Below are 17,133 nucleotides of genomic sequence, written 5' to 3' on the forward strand. Positions count from 1 at the left end.
TGTATATTGGGATTCGAACCTGTAAACCATTGGTTGGAAGATTGCTAAACGAGACAACGTTGTGACCAGTGAGATAACTGAAAACCATCTACTGGTAGGATTCGAACTCCAGACCTTTGTGTATAGGGGACGCAAGAGATTGAGTAATTTGTCAACTCAAAGCTTTAACATCCAATAATTAAACATAAACTGTATCTCTGTGGATTCGAACCTGTAACCCACAGATTGCAAGATCTAAACGACACAAGTGATTAGTTGGTCAACTGGAAACCATGATTCCAACTCCAGACCTTTGTGTACGGATCGCAAAAGATTAATTAATTGGAAAACTGAAAACGATAATAGCCAATAATTGCTCATGAACAACAAGTATCTGAGGATTCGAACCTGTAATTCCTAGATTGCAAGATCTTAACTAGACAAGTGGTCAGTTGGATAACTGAAAACCATCTACTGGTAGGATTCGAACCAACCTTTCTGGAGGTAACTTGATCTAAACGGCTGGAGATGGAGACTAACACCTCAGAAACGATAACAGAATGGGCTTCTAACTACCGATGGGATGCTATTATTGTGCTGCAGTTTTTAGCAGCCATTACAGGCGTCTTTGGTAACTTTTTGGTGATAGTCGTTTACGTTTACCGCCAACGTATGAGGAACACCACCAATGCTTTCATTGTGAATCTTGCAGTTGCCGATTTGATTACATCGTTGTTGATAATACCCTTACCAAGGTATTCTAACATTCCACAGTCTTGGCATGGACGAATGTACTGTAAACTGATTTTCAGTTCCGTATTCATGTGGACTTCTATAGTGGCGTCACTTTTAACACTGACTTTGGTGTCTTTGGAGCGGTATTGCGCCGTGGTGCATCCAGTGAGATACCGGGTGATTTTTTCCAAGAGGAGACCTAAAATCATCATTGGTTGTACGTGGTTAAGTGCTTTGATTATAAACACATTCCAACTGTATGTTGTTGATCTTAAAGATGGAATGTGTCAGAATGTATGGCCAAGTGTTGGTTTTCGGTATTTTATTGCTACATCAGTTTACATTTTTGAGTTTTTCGCGCCAATGATAGTGATGCTTACTGCTAACATTATTACGGTACGGACTCTGAAGACCCAAGCAAGGGCTCTTCTTGCACGGGACCAATCGCGCTTTAGCCCGGCGTACTCACTCCTCGAAGCACGCAAGAAAGTCATTGAACTCCTGTTCATAGTCGTGATCACTTTCATCATTTGCTGGGCACCCGATCAATTCGCTTTCTTTATCTATCATTTCGGTGTAGTTCCTGAGACCTACCTTGACGGGATTTTGTATAGGTTGTTTGTTCTCCTCGCCTTTGCCAATTCGTGTTTGAACCCCATCATCTACGCGTTCAAAAATAAACATTTCAGGCATGGTTTTATGAATATGTTTCGAGGAAGAGGCAATCGAGTCGGGAGTAACGCTGAGTCGGTCGCAGCAGATGAAGAATTCAATACACCGAACGCAGTGTTACGGACAGCCCGAACGAAAGCTGTTTCTACCGTGCAACGATGATTCCGTTACCCGTAAATCGGCTCGGATCTACCCAAGAAAGGGAGACGAGACGCCATGACAGGTGATGGGTTCACAACTAAACTTGGACTGGTTGATGGTCGTATACAATGATAATTCCGTTATCAGTTTGGTGGGAATCAGATGTTGAGCAGAGAGAAACAGAGTCTGTCTTAAAATTAACTTCGTTCGCATTATGTAGGATTTTCATTTAGCATTGATTTCAAACCATCTTTCAAATGCTCTTAGCCAATCCTAGATCCGAGATATTAGTCCTTACCAATACCAATTTACACGATAATTTAAACTTCTTAGCAGTTATTATTGGCAGTAGGTAACAATATTTTAATATCCCGTGTACCAACTATACATACGTAATCTTTCCCGTGTCAATATTAATAATAGAGGTAGACTGTTTATTTTGTTGATAAAACGCATAACTGAATTTTTATAAGAAATTAGTTAATATAATGAAACTTTAATAAGATAAAAAACTCAAAATCCTTTATGCCTGAATGTGGTTGGACATCAAAGTCAATGTTTGACACACACTCGCCAAAATCGGTTGATCGGTTGTAAGATGACAGGTTTACATGAACTTGTTTCGAAGAAATTAATTAGAGAGACACAGATGTACAAACTGTTTGTCCGACTCAACGACTAAAGGTTAGAACAGCAAGCCGTATGGAGCCTTGGCTCGATTTCCCAAAGAGCTATTAAATTGAGTTGCCAGACTTTGTAGTGATTTGCATTGTAACAACACACTTTGCTTGGCAATTAAGGTTGATACGATAAGCCCAATCCGGCGTTTCGAAAAGGCCATTGACGGAGCCCCCGAGCCGCTGGATTCAGACACGGGCTACATTTGCTGTGATTCATTAAGACCGTGCTAATGTGTAGCCCTTTTACACTACACCAATTAGCAAGGGTTCCTTGGAATTACTTTAGCATGGTTGGGAAATTGCTCATCGTGTAAAAGGATTAAAATGTTTACACTGTCCAAAACGCATTGCACATTTGAGAAGATTGCACTAGGGTAATTGGACAATCCAAACGCTATACTTGTCCTTTCACACAAAGTGCAATTTGTAACAAATATCACAACCATGCTCAAATTAAGCAAGGAATCCCTGCTAATTGCTGGGAATGTGCAAACGGGGTAATGTACATACTCCATTATATCCATCACATCTCCGTGTGTAGAAATCCATAAAAGACATGTACGCGTATACTGTTCCCCCATTTCCCTACGCATGGATCAAATGTGACATAGACCAAAACGATAGGAGTCTAATTTGATTAAGCGGCAATGGACCCTTTCTATCAATCTTGCCCCATGCAGGATTGACAAATGAGAGAACCGATAAAATCTAGAAAATATTTAACTCTTTGAGTTTCTAACCAACCTACTCGACAAAATCGCCCTAGTTACATTAGACGACGACTGTTTCCTAGCTATAAGTTATTCTATCTGACCTATTAATAAATAGAGTCATTTGATCAACTTTCATTCTCACTTGAATGTTTTAAACCCACATAACTCACTCACCAACGTAGAAATCTATGTTCAGATTTCTAAATCCAATCCAAAGCTTAAATCTCAACAACTAGGGGCAATCATTTATCTATAAATCATTCCAATTTGACATTTTAGAGTTTGGCTACTAGCCTAGAAACCTCGCTGTGTATCAATTTATAATGTCGAGGCGTTTGACACCCAAACACTTGATACTAAGACGAAAGTCACCCTAAAAAATTTAGAATTCCCTGAGGGGTGATTGATGTTTACGTTTACCATGCCAACTTGTTAGCTTCGATATTAAGTGAGATGTTCTATAGCTGAGAACGCCCTCTCTTGCTCCAAGCTTTGTCAAGCAAGACCCGTCAATAATTATTATAGTCTCGTAAGACGGTGTTAATCTTGAAGTATACTTTATTGCATTGAATTGTCGTCCTGTAAAGGCAGTGAACACTATTGGTAATTACTCAAAATAATTATGAGCACAAAACTTTACTTGGTAACGAGTAACGGGGAGGGGTTGATAGTATAACACACTGTGAGAATCGGCTCCCTCTGAAGTGATGTAGTTTTCGAGAAAGAAGTAATTGGCATCGAAATTTGATTTTCGAGACCTAAGATTTACAATTTGAGGTCTCGAAATCAAGCATCAGAAAGCGCACAACTCCGTGTGACAATGGCGTGTTTTCTTTGGTTACCGATTGAGCTCAAATTTTCACAGGTTTGTTATGTTATGCATAATGTTGGGATACACCAAGTGAGAAGACTGGTCTTCGAAAATTACCAATAGTGTTCAGTGTCTGTAAAGTCTTACTGAGGGTATACCTTTATATCCTTATGTTCACAGAGGCAGCTATTGATGTATAGTCTGTAGTGTTTTATATGGTCGTCATCTTTGTTGTATATTATGACAACCTCGTCAGGGATGACAAATTACCCAACGATATAAAAAATGTCAACATTTTACCCCCCCCCCACCCTGCACCATAATACAAGTATTACCTTTTGACTTAATGAACCCAAATCCATTTATTTAAGGGACACGTGGCTTTGGACTTAAACACTTGACTTAACAAAATGGCATGTAGGTTTAGTTCACGATGTACAAGAAAAACCATACAATTTCGAGTCTACTTTCAAATCTTTCTAACCATATGCATGTATGGTTCCAAACGATGTTGATAGACAAACTCGTCCGATCCAAGGCAAAGTGTCACTTTAAATTGTTTGATTATTTGAACAAAAGCTTGATCATTCAAAAAAATATAAATTATATTATAACAAATGTATGAAATGTATTGGATACAGCGTGTAGGCCTTCATGACTGTAAGAGCTAATTAAAGACAGTGGACACTATTGGTAATTGTCACAAATTAGTCTTCTCACTTGGTGTATCTCAACATATGCATAAATTAACAAACCTGTGAAAATTTGAGCTCAATCGGTCATCGAAGTTGCGAGATAACAATGAAAGAAAAACCAACCTTGTCACACGAAGTTCTGTGCGTTTAGACCTCAAGTTCTAAATCTGAGGTCTCGAAATTAAATTCGTGGAAAATTACTTCTTTCTCGAAAACTACGTCACTTCAGAGGGAGCGGTCTCTCACAATGTTTTATACTACCAACCTCTCCCCATTACTCGTCCCCAAGTAAGGTTTTACGCTAATAATTATTTTGAGTAATTACCAATAGTGTCCACTGCCATTAACAATGACAAATGTTAGGATTCAGATGTTACATTTTTATTTGACACTGGTTAACTAATTGTAATGAAGTAGTTTATGTGACACATGCCTGTATGGGTAACTTTGAGGCAGTGCCTAGACTAGTCTGCTATGTAGAAGTCATTATTGATTGTGAAATTATACACCAACAAGATGATTGATTAACTTTATTACAAATAATTCAATTAATGTTACAAATGAAACGTCATTAAGATGCCGCTACTATTTCTCCCAGATTCCAAACACTTGCTTTTAACTTAATGCACTGTTGATTTTCAATAAAGTAAATCAGTTTCTAAAATTAATCCTTTGGCTTGGATGGAAAACCGATTTTGTAATGTTCAACCATGACACATTTCGGTGTTGCTATTCAGTTCCTATAGCTGGTTTATAGCTACAATATTCAGCACAAACAAAAATGGTAAAATGTTTCTATTTCTATAGACCTTGTGAACTAAGGCCGTGTCCGAAACGACGACTTCGGCTACAGCTACGTCTAGATCAGCGCGTCTACCAGTGTTGAAGAATAGGCAGACGCGCGCGATCTAGCCGTAGCTCTAGCCGAAGTCGCCGTTTCGGACACGGCCTCAGTTTACAATAAGTGTGACCTTGTACATTCCTTGGGTATTTTGGCAGGCAAGATACTGCACAGGTCCATGGGAAAATTTACATTTTGTGTCATAATTTCCACATATAAATCCATGAATTATGAAAGTAACAGCTGGACAATTTTGAGATGTGCCACCTTTCTTTATACCAAAAGTTGATAAGAATTAGACAGTGCAATCTCCATAAAATATAAGATTTTATGTTTTCTTCCATTGAGCTGTGTACAAATCGTGCCTGCAGGAAGTCCAGGCTTGGTGGCTCTTTTGTAGTGATGTCACAGGTTACATCGTCTATAAATAAACAATCAGTTTGCAAGTATTAAAAGATACGGAACAATAATAGCAATAAATAAATTACAAAGAGGAAGATGTTGGTTTAAATTGGTATTTTATGAATACAAAGTGGTTTTTAACAAGTCTTGTTGTAAGACACTTTACGGACCCGGCACTTGACCCTTTTTGGTTAGAAAACTGTTGGGGCACATCGTTGGAATTTAGTGGAGAATAATAAGGTTTAGGTCTACGTTTTTTTCGCCCCAAAGAATCAACGGCTATATGATTTAAACCCAGGCATTCTTTACATTTTATTTGCAGACAAAGTCAACTTACAATTGGCGTGTTTGCAAACATTTATTTTACAACATGTTAAACATGAAAGAGGAAATTAACTAACATTATTTTGTTTCGGATAGTATGTTTGGACGAGACGATCTAATACATTAATTAACCAGAATCAGAACACCGACAAATGAGAGGGATGACGTAATCCGTCCCTCCAATTAACAAAAGAAGGTTGTGCGACTTAAAGCCATTGGACACTTTCGGTAAACAGTATTGTCCAAGGCCCACACTTCGTGTATCACAACTTCTATATCAAATAACAAACCTGTGAAAATTAAGGCTCAATAAGTCATCGGAGTCGGGAGAAAATAACGGGAAAACCCACCCTTGTTTCAGCACGTTTCGCCGTGTCATGATATAGATTGTGTTTAAAATAAATCCGTAATTCTCGATATCTAGAATTGATATTGTTTAAATGTTTTCTCAAATAGTAAAGCATTTGTGCTCAAGAGAAGTCTTTCACCACCTTCTGTAAACCCTGTAAGTGGTTTGTAAATCTGTGAACTGTTTTTCTTTCAGTTTCTTAAGTGTTTAATGGCTTTAATGGTTTTACAGATTCAATAATGATGTCATTGGATGAAGCTTTCAATATCTGTGTTTAGATTGGTCCAAGGTGCTGTTTGTCAGCTGCACTTTCGGTCGTCTGTATACAGCATCGTCCATACATGTATATGTAGCCTAACATTAATGTATAACGATGTTTTATATGTATACATGTACGTAGGATTTGACTGCGAATCTACATGTGAGATGAATGCGAGGTCAAGGTGCATTTGGAAGGATCTTGACGTTACCCCAAGTGTGACGTGAGATGTTCAGGATAGGCACCACCACGTGCCACGCTCAGAAAGGCACGGTAAGTCATAGACAACCCAATCTACAAACCATTGCCATGTTTTCTCGGGGTGTGTTCGATGAGCCTCCATGTGTCGACCCAAGGTAGGCACTCGGGTGAGCCCGTGACAAAAGCTAATTAAACGACCACACACAATTTCTCGTGGTGACGATGCACCTGGGGCCAGCCCAAAGTGGCCTGTTCCACACGTAGAGCTCACCCGGTCGGCCCCGTGCCCTGCTTGTGGAACGGGTCACTTGGGATGACGTCAGAGCTATTTGAACGTACCGGGGGCAGATTGGGCTCGACCCGGTGAAGCTAATCGAACGCACACGACCCATAGCTAACCTTGAGTTTTACATGCCCTATGGAGCTTTTCTATATAGGGATAGCCATTGTAATTTACGAACATCGGCAGCCAGACTATTTCACTATCAACCTCATAATCGTTCAGATGTGTGAACGTAAAATAAAATGGCTATACGCCTTCTTTGAAGATACATAGAGCGAACTTTAGACGAACTTCTTCCCACTCACCAAACTCTCCACCTAGTTAATTTCTTAAAATGTATTTGACTTTTGATGCGTGTTGTCAAACAGTCACAACGAACAGACACATCAAATAACGCGATAAATCCCGTTTATTTACAAACCTCTCGTGGGTTAGTAGATCGGGCACATACAGTCACTTTTAATGAAAGTGTATTTTGAGCTGGAACTCCCCCCCCCCCCCCGCGCCAGCTGTGACTGCGAGATTATTAATTTATTGTGGCTTTCTAAAGTAGAGCGATGCTCTTCAAGCGAAGTTTGAAATGACTTGTTTTTATTTGACTTATGATTGAGGCAATAGGTTGAACGTAAAGTGAGTTTCTTCAAATCCCAAGAGGGGCATCCAAATAATGACATATTATTGGAGGTTCGTATTATAGAGAGAGCATGACACCCCACTCAACACAAAACCACTTTGCTCATTCGCGTCTGTCTCTACAATACCCCCCCCCCCCCCCCCCCCCCCCCCCCCCCCCCGTAGCCCATTTCAGGTCCGCCCCATGGGTTCCATAAAACAGAAAGCAATATTGACGCCTGTCTTCATGTTGGTTAGTCTTGATTTGCTACGCTGTTTTTTTGTATTAGTCACCGATATAGATGGCACAACTCGACTTTTTAGAAGGTTGACTCAGAGGGATTTGTCAAGTCTATCTTAATCGAAACAGATTCGTTTTGAGCCAGATGTTTGTGTGATACCGATATATCTATTGTGTTGCGATGTTGGCAACTACGTTAACGAAACGAACGTCACAAAATCAAGTCTACACTTTGGTCCAACGTGGTAGGCCCTTTACGAAACTATGGCTTTGGCTCTGGAGTCGGCTTCAGGCTCCGTTATCTCGTCTGAAGCAGTATATACTCCAGTGTCATGACGATGACTAGAGCAAGCTAGTCGAAACGTTGAGACCAATTTCAGAACTGACTCCGCGGAAGTACAGTTAATTACGATCCTATAAGCTAAAGTAGTAGTCCAGTCTATTTTCTATACTATCCGCCCTGGTTATAGTTAAAAAGCAGGACAGTTCTTTTCAGAACTGAGAAGTCTCCCGAAGCTCCAATTATCTACTCCGCGGCAGTAGAATAAAGCAAGACAGTTCCCTAAGAACAACTCTACCTGGCAAGTAGATACACACATGGTGTTACCGCAAACCAAAATATACATTGATACCTCACCATGCAATGCCTCAAATCCTATACTGCAGTAGTCTCACGCAATTCAGAATTCTCACGAGATAGTTACGAGATAGCCGTATCGTTATCAGCACGGCAACCATAAACGACTTGTCCACAAGTCTAGTCTCCACCAATCACCCTCATTGCCCCATTAGTATAGATCCACCTCTAGTGCCATAAAACAGATGACCCCTGTCTTTACTTTGGTTCAGTGTGAACCCAAGCTATCTTTATAATGGATCGTGTTTGAAGTAACACACTAATCAATCTCAGCCTACGGTGCATTCCCTTATCACCAGGGTAAGATGCATCAGTGGTTGCTCCATCTAGTCTGTCGAGGAAACAGCAAACTGAGTTAGTGCTAAAAGGTTCGGTCACTGTGGCTTGGCGAACCCACTGGGTACTGAACTTTCTTGAAAGAATCATTTGGATACTTGAAAGACATCTTCGTGTTTATCTCTAGTATTTTTTAATCATGGTTTGCTCCTGGTGGTTGTGTTAATTGTTTCACCTTTTTGTGGTTTTTAGACTGCCTTGTCTCTATTTAGTGTTGTTTTTAAAACATTGTATTGATAGTGGAATTATTATTATTACTATTATTATTATTATTATTATTATTATTATTATTATTATTATTATTATTATTATTATTATTATTATTATTATTATTATTATTATTATTATTATTATTATTATTATTATTATTATTATTTCATTTTATCACAGCATGCAAAAGAAAGATCTCATTTTCCTTTGTGCCGGTAACTCCTCGAGCCGGGCTACGTCCCGTAGCCTTAGATCTCAAGGGTCTTTCTCAGGATCCTCGCTGTTCCCAAAAGCGCTGCCTTCTGTAATAGATCTACCCTCACATTTGTCCCTATTTCATCTAGATGTTTCCCCAGTGCTTTGGGAATGGTGCCAAGTGCTCCAACCACCACGGGGACTACTTTTACCTTTACCTGCCAAATCTTACGAAGTTCCCTGGGCAGGGAATATTATTATTATTATTATTATTTCATTTTATCACAGCATGCAAAAGAAAGATCTCATTTTCCTTTGTGCCGGTAACTCCTCGAGCCGGGCTACGTCCCGTAGCCTTAGATCTCAAGGGTCTTTCTCAGGATCCTCGCTGTTCCCAAAAGCGCTGCCTTCTGTAATAGATCTACCCTCACATTTGTCCCTATTTCATCTAGATGTTTCCCCAGTGCTTTGGGAATGGTGCCAAGTGCTCCAACCACCACGGGGACTACTTTTACCTTTACCTGCCAAATCTTACGAAGTTCCCTGGCCAGGTCCTGGTACTTCTCGATCTTTTCCATCTCCTTCGAAGCTACCCTTATATCACCTGGCACAGCTATGTCAATGAGATGACACATCTTCTTCGTCTTATCTAATAGCACAACATCCGGACGCCTATGTTGTATAACATGATCGGTCTGAATGTTAAAGTCCCATAGGATCTTGACCTGGTCGTTCTCTACAACTTTCTCCGGAACATGGTCGTACCATTTCGCAAGTACTTTGACACCATACTTCTTACACAGATCCCAGTGAATCACCTTGGCCAGCTTGTCATGTCTTCCTTTGTACTCCGTCTGGGCCATCTTACTGCATTCGCTAACAATATGAAATACAGTCTCCTCTGCTTTATTGCACATTCTACACATAGGAGAGGACGTTTGCTTTCTCTATCCTTGCCTTCATTACATTTGTCCTTAGAGACTGGTCTTGCGCCGCAGTAATCAAGCCCTCTGTTTCCTTCTTTAGTTCGCCACTCTTTAACCAATTCCATGACTTGCTGCTGGCCACTTCCTCAGTACACCTCAAGAACCGGCCATGAAGTGGTTTGTTCCTCCAATCTTGATGTCTTTCCTCCTTCCTTTCCCTCTTGTACTCTTTCGGCCCAACTTCGTCTGCCCTCGTGTACCTTTGTGCAACTTTCAACAAGCTCTCCTCGGTCCTTCTGACATGACAATGCAAGCTTCTGCACTCGATGTTAACACTGTCCGCCACGCTAAGCAACCCCCTTCCGCCCTCTGACCTCGGAAGATAGAGTCTACTAACATTTGACCGCGGGTGTAGCATGCCATGCATGGTCATTAGTTTTCTTGTCCTCCTGTCAGTGACATCTAGATCTTCCTTAGTCCACTCGACAATACCCGCACTGTACCTCATCAAAGACACGGCCCATGTGTTAATCGCCTTAATCATGTTCCCCCCGTTTAGTTTAGACTTCAAACATTTCTTTACACGCCTGATGTATTCTGCCTTCAGCCTTACCTTTGATTCCTTGTGAAGGACATGGTCCGATTCAAGTACACCAAGATACCGATAACTCTCCTCCTCACCCAAAGCCCTCAACTGTGCACCATCTGGCAGAGCAATGCCATCGGAATGTACCCTCTTCCCCCTCTTCATGGTCATTGAAGCACATTTCTCCAGACCGAACTGCATCCCAATGTCATCACTGAAAATCCTGACGGTCTGCACCAAAGAGTCGATCTCGGCCTCATTCTTCGCAAACAACTTCAAATCGTCCATAAAAAGCAGATGGTTGATCTTACATCCGTCCTTCTTCATTACATAACCTGCACTCACCTTCCTTAGAATCATCGACAGGGGCATCATCGCAAGAACAAACAGCAGCGGAGACAGAGAGTCACCTTGGAAAATACCTCTTCTTATGCATACCTTGCCCAGATTATCATCGTTGGCTGTCAGATTTGTTCGCCACGTCTTCATGCTCTCACCTAAAAGACGTTTTACTGCATCAGCCACTCCAACCATATCCAGACATTCCATTATCCATGTGTGCGATACCATGTCATACGCCTTCTTGTAGTCAATCCACGCCATTGCCAAATTAGTCTTTCTGCTCCTGCAGTCCTTCAGTACAGCCTTATCGATGATAAGTTGATTATTATTATTATTATTATTATTATTATTATTATTATTATTATTATTATTATTATTATTATTATTATTATTATTATTATTATTATTATTATTATTATTATTATTATTATTATTATTATTATTATTATTATTATTATTATTATTATTATTATTATTATTATTATTATTATTATTATTATTATTATTATTATTATTATTATTATTATTATTATTATTATTATTATTATTATTATTATTATTATTATTATTATTATTATTATTATTATTATTATTATTATTATTTATCATCCCTCTGTTGATCGAGGGTAAAAAAAATGTGCCGAATCCTTAGTCTTACTGCTTAAAGGTTCGGTCACTGTTGCTTGGCGAACCCATGCTGGGTACCGAACTTTCTTGAAAGAATCATTCGGATATTTTGAGAAAGTGATGGTAAGACGTCTTAGTGTTTATCATCTCTCTGTCGATCGAGGGAAGAACAACCTGTGCCCAGTCCTTAGACTTACTGCTAAAAGGTTCGGTCACTGTTGTTTGGCGAACCCATGCTGGGTAGTCCGAACTTTCTTGATTCATTTGGATATTTGAAAAAGTGATGGTAAGACGTCTTTAGTGTTTAGCATCTCTCTGTCGATCGAGGGAAGAACAACCTGTGCCCAGTCCTTAGACTTACTGCTAAAAGGTTCGGTCACTGTTGCTTGGCGAACCCACTGGGTGTACTTAACTTTAACAAGATTGATTTTGGAAAAAGTTATTACAGAATTTATATTTAAAACAAATTTACACAAAACAGTCATGATTCTCACAGCAATAATTAGGGAATAACAGTGCGAGTACCCGGTCTTCACTGCGTGCTAATGACCGGGTTGGTGGCTGGCGCTGTTAACGGACCGAGCCAAGGCCTGATTGTGTGTCAGGCGACTTGCGTAAAAAAAAAAAAAAAAAAAATACGCGAAAAGGAAGTCAAGTTATCGGCAATTGTTTTGGTTGAGTTTCAAGAGGTTTGATTGATGGGGTCCCTTGCCACTCCACTGTTTGTGCCTACCTAGCTGTTTTGTGTCACAAGAGGGCGCCCAATTAATCGTACCGCATGTCTAGACTTTAAGTGTTATTCATGCATATTGTATATAATTCTCTTCGATTTAGCAATTTGTAACAAAAGATTATCCTGCAACTTATTTTAATTTCCAGAGGATATAAATATAGTTAGTTTGGTTGATAGTCAGTGCATGGATTTTGGCACAGTCAAACCTTTAAGTGAAACATGTCAAAACAGTATTTACAACTCAAAATGCTGATAGCCAATACATTAAATGGACGTTGCTGACTTGACAACGTGTTGACTCTAACTCGAAGCTAAACATTGCAGAGCGAGTCTTGAATTTGACTCTAATTAAACATGAATACGATAAGGGAGCTTCATGATCGAGAATACTTTATCACACAAAAATGCACTCAATGTGTTACAAAGCTGACAATGTGAAACTGGGTGAGTATTTTAAAGGCACTGTACACCTTTAGTAATTGTCAAAGACCAATCTTCTCACTTGCTGTATCTCAATATATGCATAAAATAACAAACCTGTGACAATTTGAACTCAATTGGTCGTCAAAGTTGCGAGAGAATAATGGAAGAAAAAACACCCTTGTCACACAAGTTGTGTGCTTTCAGATGCTTGAATTTTAGACCTCAGCTGAGGTCTCAAATTCAATTCAAATATTTTATTGAGAATTAATTCTTTCTCATACTTCAGAGGGAGCCGTTTCTCACAATGTGTCATACTACCAACAGCTCTCCGGTGCTTGTAACAATAGTTTTTATGCTAACAATTATTTTGAGTAATTATCAATAGTGTCCAGTGCCTTTAAGTCTTCTAATATTACAACATTGCTGTAAAGGCTGCTGTCATTATGAACATTTCAATAAGTTCCCATCGTCGTAAACAAAGGATTGTTTTCGGCACTGGACACTATTGGTAATTACTCAAAATAGTTCTTAGCACAAAAAACTTTCTTGGTATCGAGTAATAGAGAGCTGTTGATTGTAAAACGCATTGTGAGAAACGGCTCCCTCTGAAGTATCGTAGTTTTTGAGAAAGACGTAATTTCTTACTTAAATATTTGAACTTGACTTTGAGACCTTAGAATTTGATTTTGAGGTCTCGAAATCAAGCATCTGAAAGCACATAACTTGTGCAACAAGGGTGTTTTTCTTACATTATTCTCTTGAAATTTCAAATTTTTACAGGTTTGTTATTTTATGAATATGTCAGAAGACTGGTCTTTGACATCTACCAATATTGGCCAGTGTCTTTAAAGGAGATTTTTCTCTTTATAAAACAATTTTCTGTCAACGTGGATGCCCATCTTCAAGGCAAATAATGTATAAATACTTTGTATACTTGATAATTAGGTCCCCAATTGACTTACGTTGCCTTGATAATTAGGCCTAATTGACTGTCATCAATATTGTCTTCCCTACATCAATCACTGAAGTGGCCTCTCAACCGTATACATGTACTATCAGTCCTGAATCGCATTCCCGATTCGTTAAGACGTCATCAAGTTAAGATATAACTATATCCTGTGTCATTAAAGTAAATAACCTTTTCCCTCTTCTTTTTCAATATCTATTTTTGTCGGCAGTCCCTTCCCTGTCGATCCCCCCCCCCCCGGACCCTCGGAAGCTTGTTTTAAAGGAACTTGATACGTTTGGTAATCACTTTAAAATTAAATAAACATGTGCGTACTTTAAGGCAGTGGACACTATTGGTGATTGCCAAAGACTAGCCTTCACAGTAGGTGTATCTCAACATTATGCATAAAATAATAAAGCTGTGAAGATTTGAGCTCAATTGGTCGTTGAACTTGCGAGATAATAATGAAAGAAAACAACACCCTTGTCACACGAAGTTGTGTGCTTTCCGATGCTTGATTTCGAGACCTCAAATTCTAAACTCGAAATCAAATTCATGGGAAAATACTTCTTTCTCGAAAACTACGTTAATTCAGAGGGAGCCGTTTTTCACAACGTTTTATATAACTATCAACCTCTCCTCATTACTCGTTACCAAGTAAGGTTTTATGGTGATAATTATTTTGAGTAATTACCGATAGTGTCCACTGCCTTTAAAATCTAACTTGGTAACGAGCAATGGAGAGTTGTTGATGGTAGTACATGTATAAAGCATTGTGAGAAACGACTCCCTCTGGTGAAGTAACTTAGTTTCTGGGAAAGAGGTAATTTCTCACTGTTAATAAAAAAATCAATATTAATTGAATTTGAGAAAGACTTCAAGCCTGAAGGCTTTCTCGCGTGCTCGGAAAGCATGCATGGGTGTGCAACAAGGGTGTTATTTCTTTCATTGTTTTCTTGCATTTTCGACGACCAATGAGCCGAAATGTTCACACCTTAGTTATTTTGTGGGATAGTGAGAATACTGCCTGGTCTTTGACAATTAATTACCAAACATGTCCATGCCTTTAAGCATGCACTTCATCCATTGTGATGATATAATACTCCAGTTAATATTTACAGAGATTTGAGCAAACTTTTCACAAATTATATATTCGATGCATTTGTTTGGATACACAAAATGATAATACTGCTATTTGACCATACCAAATATTATGTCCTGCCGTCGATTTAACAAAGACTTAGGACTAGTCCTAACTGAGGACTATTCCTAGGAGATATACAAATTGCATGGATAGTCCTAAGTAAGGACGAGTAACTGGTCCTAACTCGAGATAAGACTAGTCCTATCTCTTTGTGAAATCCACCCCAGTGCCTTTAAACACTACACGCAAATTGTTACAGTTAATATTTAACGCAGATTTGAGCAAACGGAAGGGGAAATTTGATCGCAAATCAACAATGTTCTGAGAGGTTTGTCTTCCAGAAAGGACGAGAGGTTTGTCATTCAGAAAGGACGTTGTGTTTGGCAAGACATCACGCACCGGTCGCACTTCACTTGATGTGGGCGTCTGGTTTTTTTTTTTTTTTTTTTTGTCATCTTTGTAGCTGTCAATCTCTAAGAAACGCTGTCAAAATAACTAAGAAATTGCGACAAGGTAGTCAAGTGTCTTCGTGTGATTAAGTTGTGTGGTGGTTAATTGTTTAAGCTGAACCAATCTTATGCGTAAAGATACATACACTGATTTTAGTTAATAAAAAAAAATTGCTGCTTTAAATTAATTACTAACAAATTATAAACACAAGAGGGCAGTGTTTCATTACTCGCAAATCCGGTTATCTTGCTTATAAAACAAAATTTCTGTGTGTTTACCTGTGACTTGTTAAGTAAAACATTATTCATGGAGTTGCACTTTAAGAACCATTTCTATGAGTGGTGTCAAAGGCTGGACGGTCCAAAATAAATTGTAGATAACCTGTAGTCATTATTATTCCCGTACTAGAGAAATTCACCCGGCGAGTGGTTTGTATGCCCAAGATTGTCAAGATTCGAGCTGTGTAGTTGACATGGTGATCACTGAGATGTTATTTGAGCTGATTAATTAGCCATAAAAAAACTCCATATCCCCGTCTTGATATATTAGTTATCCATTATGCATCTACCGCCACATCAAATATCTCAACCAACCAATCATCTGCTGCAAAGGACACCACGTGGCGCGTCAGAAACCAATCAGAGGCCAATGATGCAATAATTCACGGATGAGACCCTTGACGCTTCATTTGAAGGATATTACCGGAGAATACAAGGGGATTTTATACTTCATGGTTGCCATGGTAAGCGATGAGTACTGTGGTCTTGAAGATGGGGTTTTCTTTGTGAGAGTGTTTTTATTTCCACTTGATGATTATTCGTAAGGTGGAGAGGATTGTTTCATGTTGTGTGGATAAGAAGAATCAGTGTCATTCAGTAAGTTGTCTTCTAAGACATCAAAAGGCGAAGTTGTGGATCTGAATAGCTCCAAAGATCAACGAACGATTTATATACCAGGTAAGTTGAATTTCAGAGTCACTTTCTTTTGTTGTGTTTATATTACTTCTTTTATTAACAAGGCGCTGGCTGTAAAAGCAAACATCTACTTGCAGACACTATCAAATCTCTTCAAGGTTTGGTTTTCAGTCCCTGACTTTGTTGGTTTTCCAATTGGGGTTGTCTCAAATGTCTTCATTGTAGACCCTATTCTTAAAAAACAATTGTGTGATGTTTCCATTTTGATGTTTTGCCGACTATATAATTATGCAATACTTATCGTATTCACTTGAATGTATTAACATGCCACACATGAGTTTCACGTTCAATGTATCGCGTTGTTGGATGGGGAACCGTGTGATAGTCCGAGATTTTATTCTTTTCAAAAGTTATAAAGCATGGTTGCCGTCGAGGTTCAATCTTTTGATATTTTGAAGTATGCTCAAGACATGCACAGTGCACGATGCACCAAGTGATGTTACTACATGGTCCTTTATCACGGTGTGGCCATCTTGATTTTACTCCATTCCAACTCATTGTAAACCAAACTGAGGCTGGACGAAATAATAATCTGGTGCCATGTTAGAGCAATGGATGTTGGCATTCATTACATTGGAAACAGGGAACACGACCAAGATGGTGACAGCGTGATAAAGGTCTAAGGCCGTGTCCGAAACGACGGCTTCGGCTGCAGCTACGTCT

The 17,133-nt window shown here is 39.1% G+C and overlaps 2 protein-coding genes across 2 annotated transcripts in view; both read left to right on the forward strand.

Annotated features, from left to right (window-relative positions):
* Positions 1–17,133, forward strand: part of LOC117299929 (galanin receptor type 1-like) — a 28,249-nt gene that overhangs the window by 9,760 nt on the left and 1,356 nt on the right. Inside the window, exons 3-4 of the mRNA XM_033783534.1 lie at positions 6,743–6,874; positions 16,321–16,452. The gene's annotated coding sequence lies outside the window, so the exon portion shown is untranslated. The remainder of the gene's footprint in view (positions 1–6,742; positions 6,875–16,320; positions 16,453–17,133) is intronic.
* Positions 508–1,548, forward strand: LOC117300290 (cholecystokinin receptor type A-like). The gene has a single exon (XM_033784025.1). It carries the CDS (start codon positions 508–510, stop codon positions 1,546–1,548), a length of 1,041 nt encoding a protein of 346 aa, XP_033639916.1.

This window comes from Asterias rubens, chromosome 15 (genome assembly GCF_902459465.1).
Source record: "Asterias rubens chromosome 15, eAstRub1.3, whole genome shotgun sequence".
In the NCBI taxonomy this organism is placed as follows: domain Eukaryota; kingdom Metazoa; phylum Echinodermata; class Asteroidea; order Forcipulatida; family Asteriidae; genus Asterias; species Asterias rubens.

Excerpts from the sequence above, each read along its gene's own strand:
- LOC117300290 (XM_033784025.1), top strand. The coding sequence starts at position 508 with ATGGAGACTAACACCTCAGAAACGATAACAGAATGGGCTTCTAACTAC.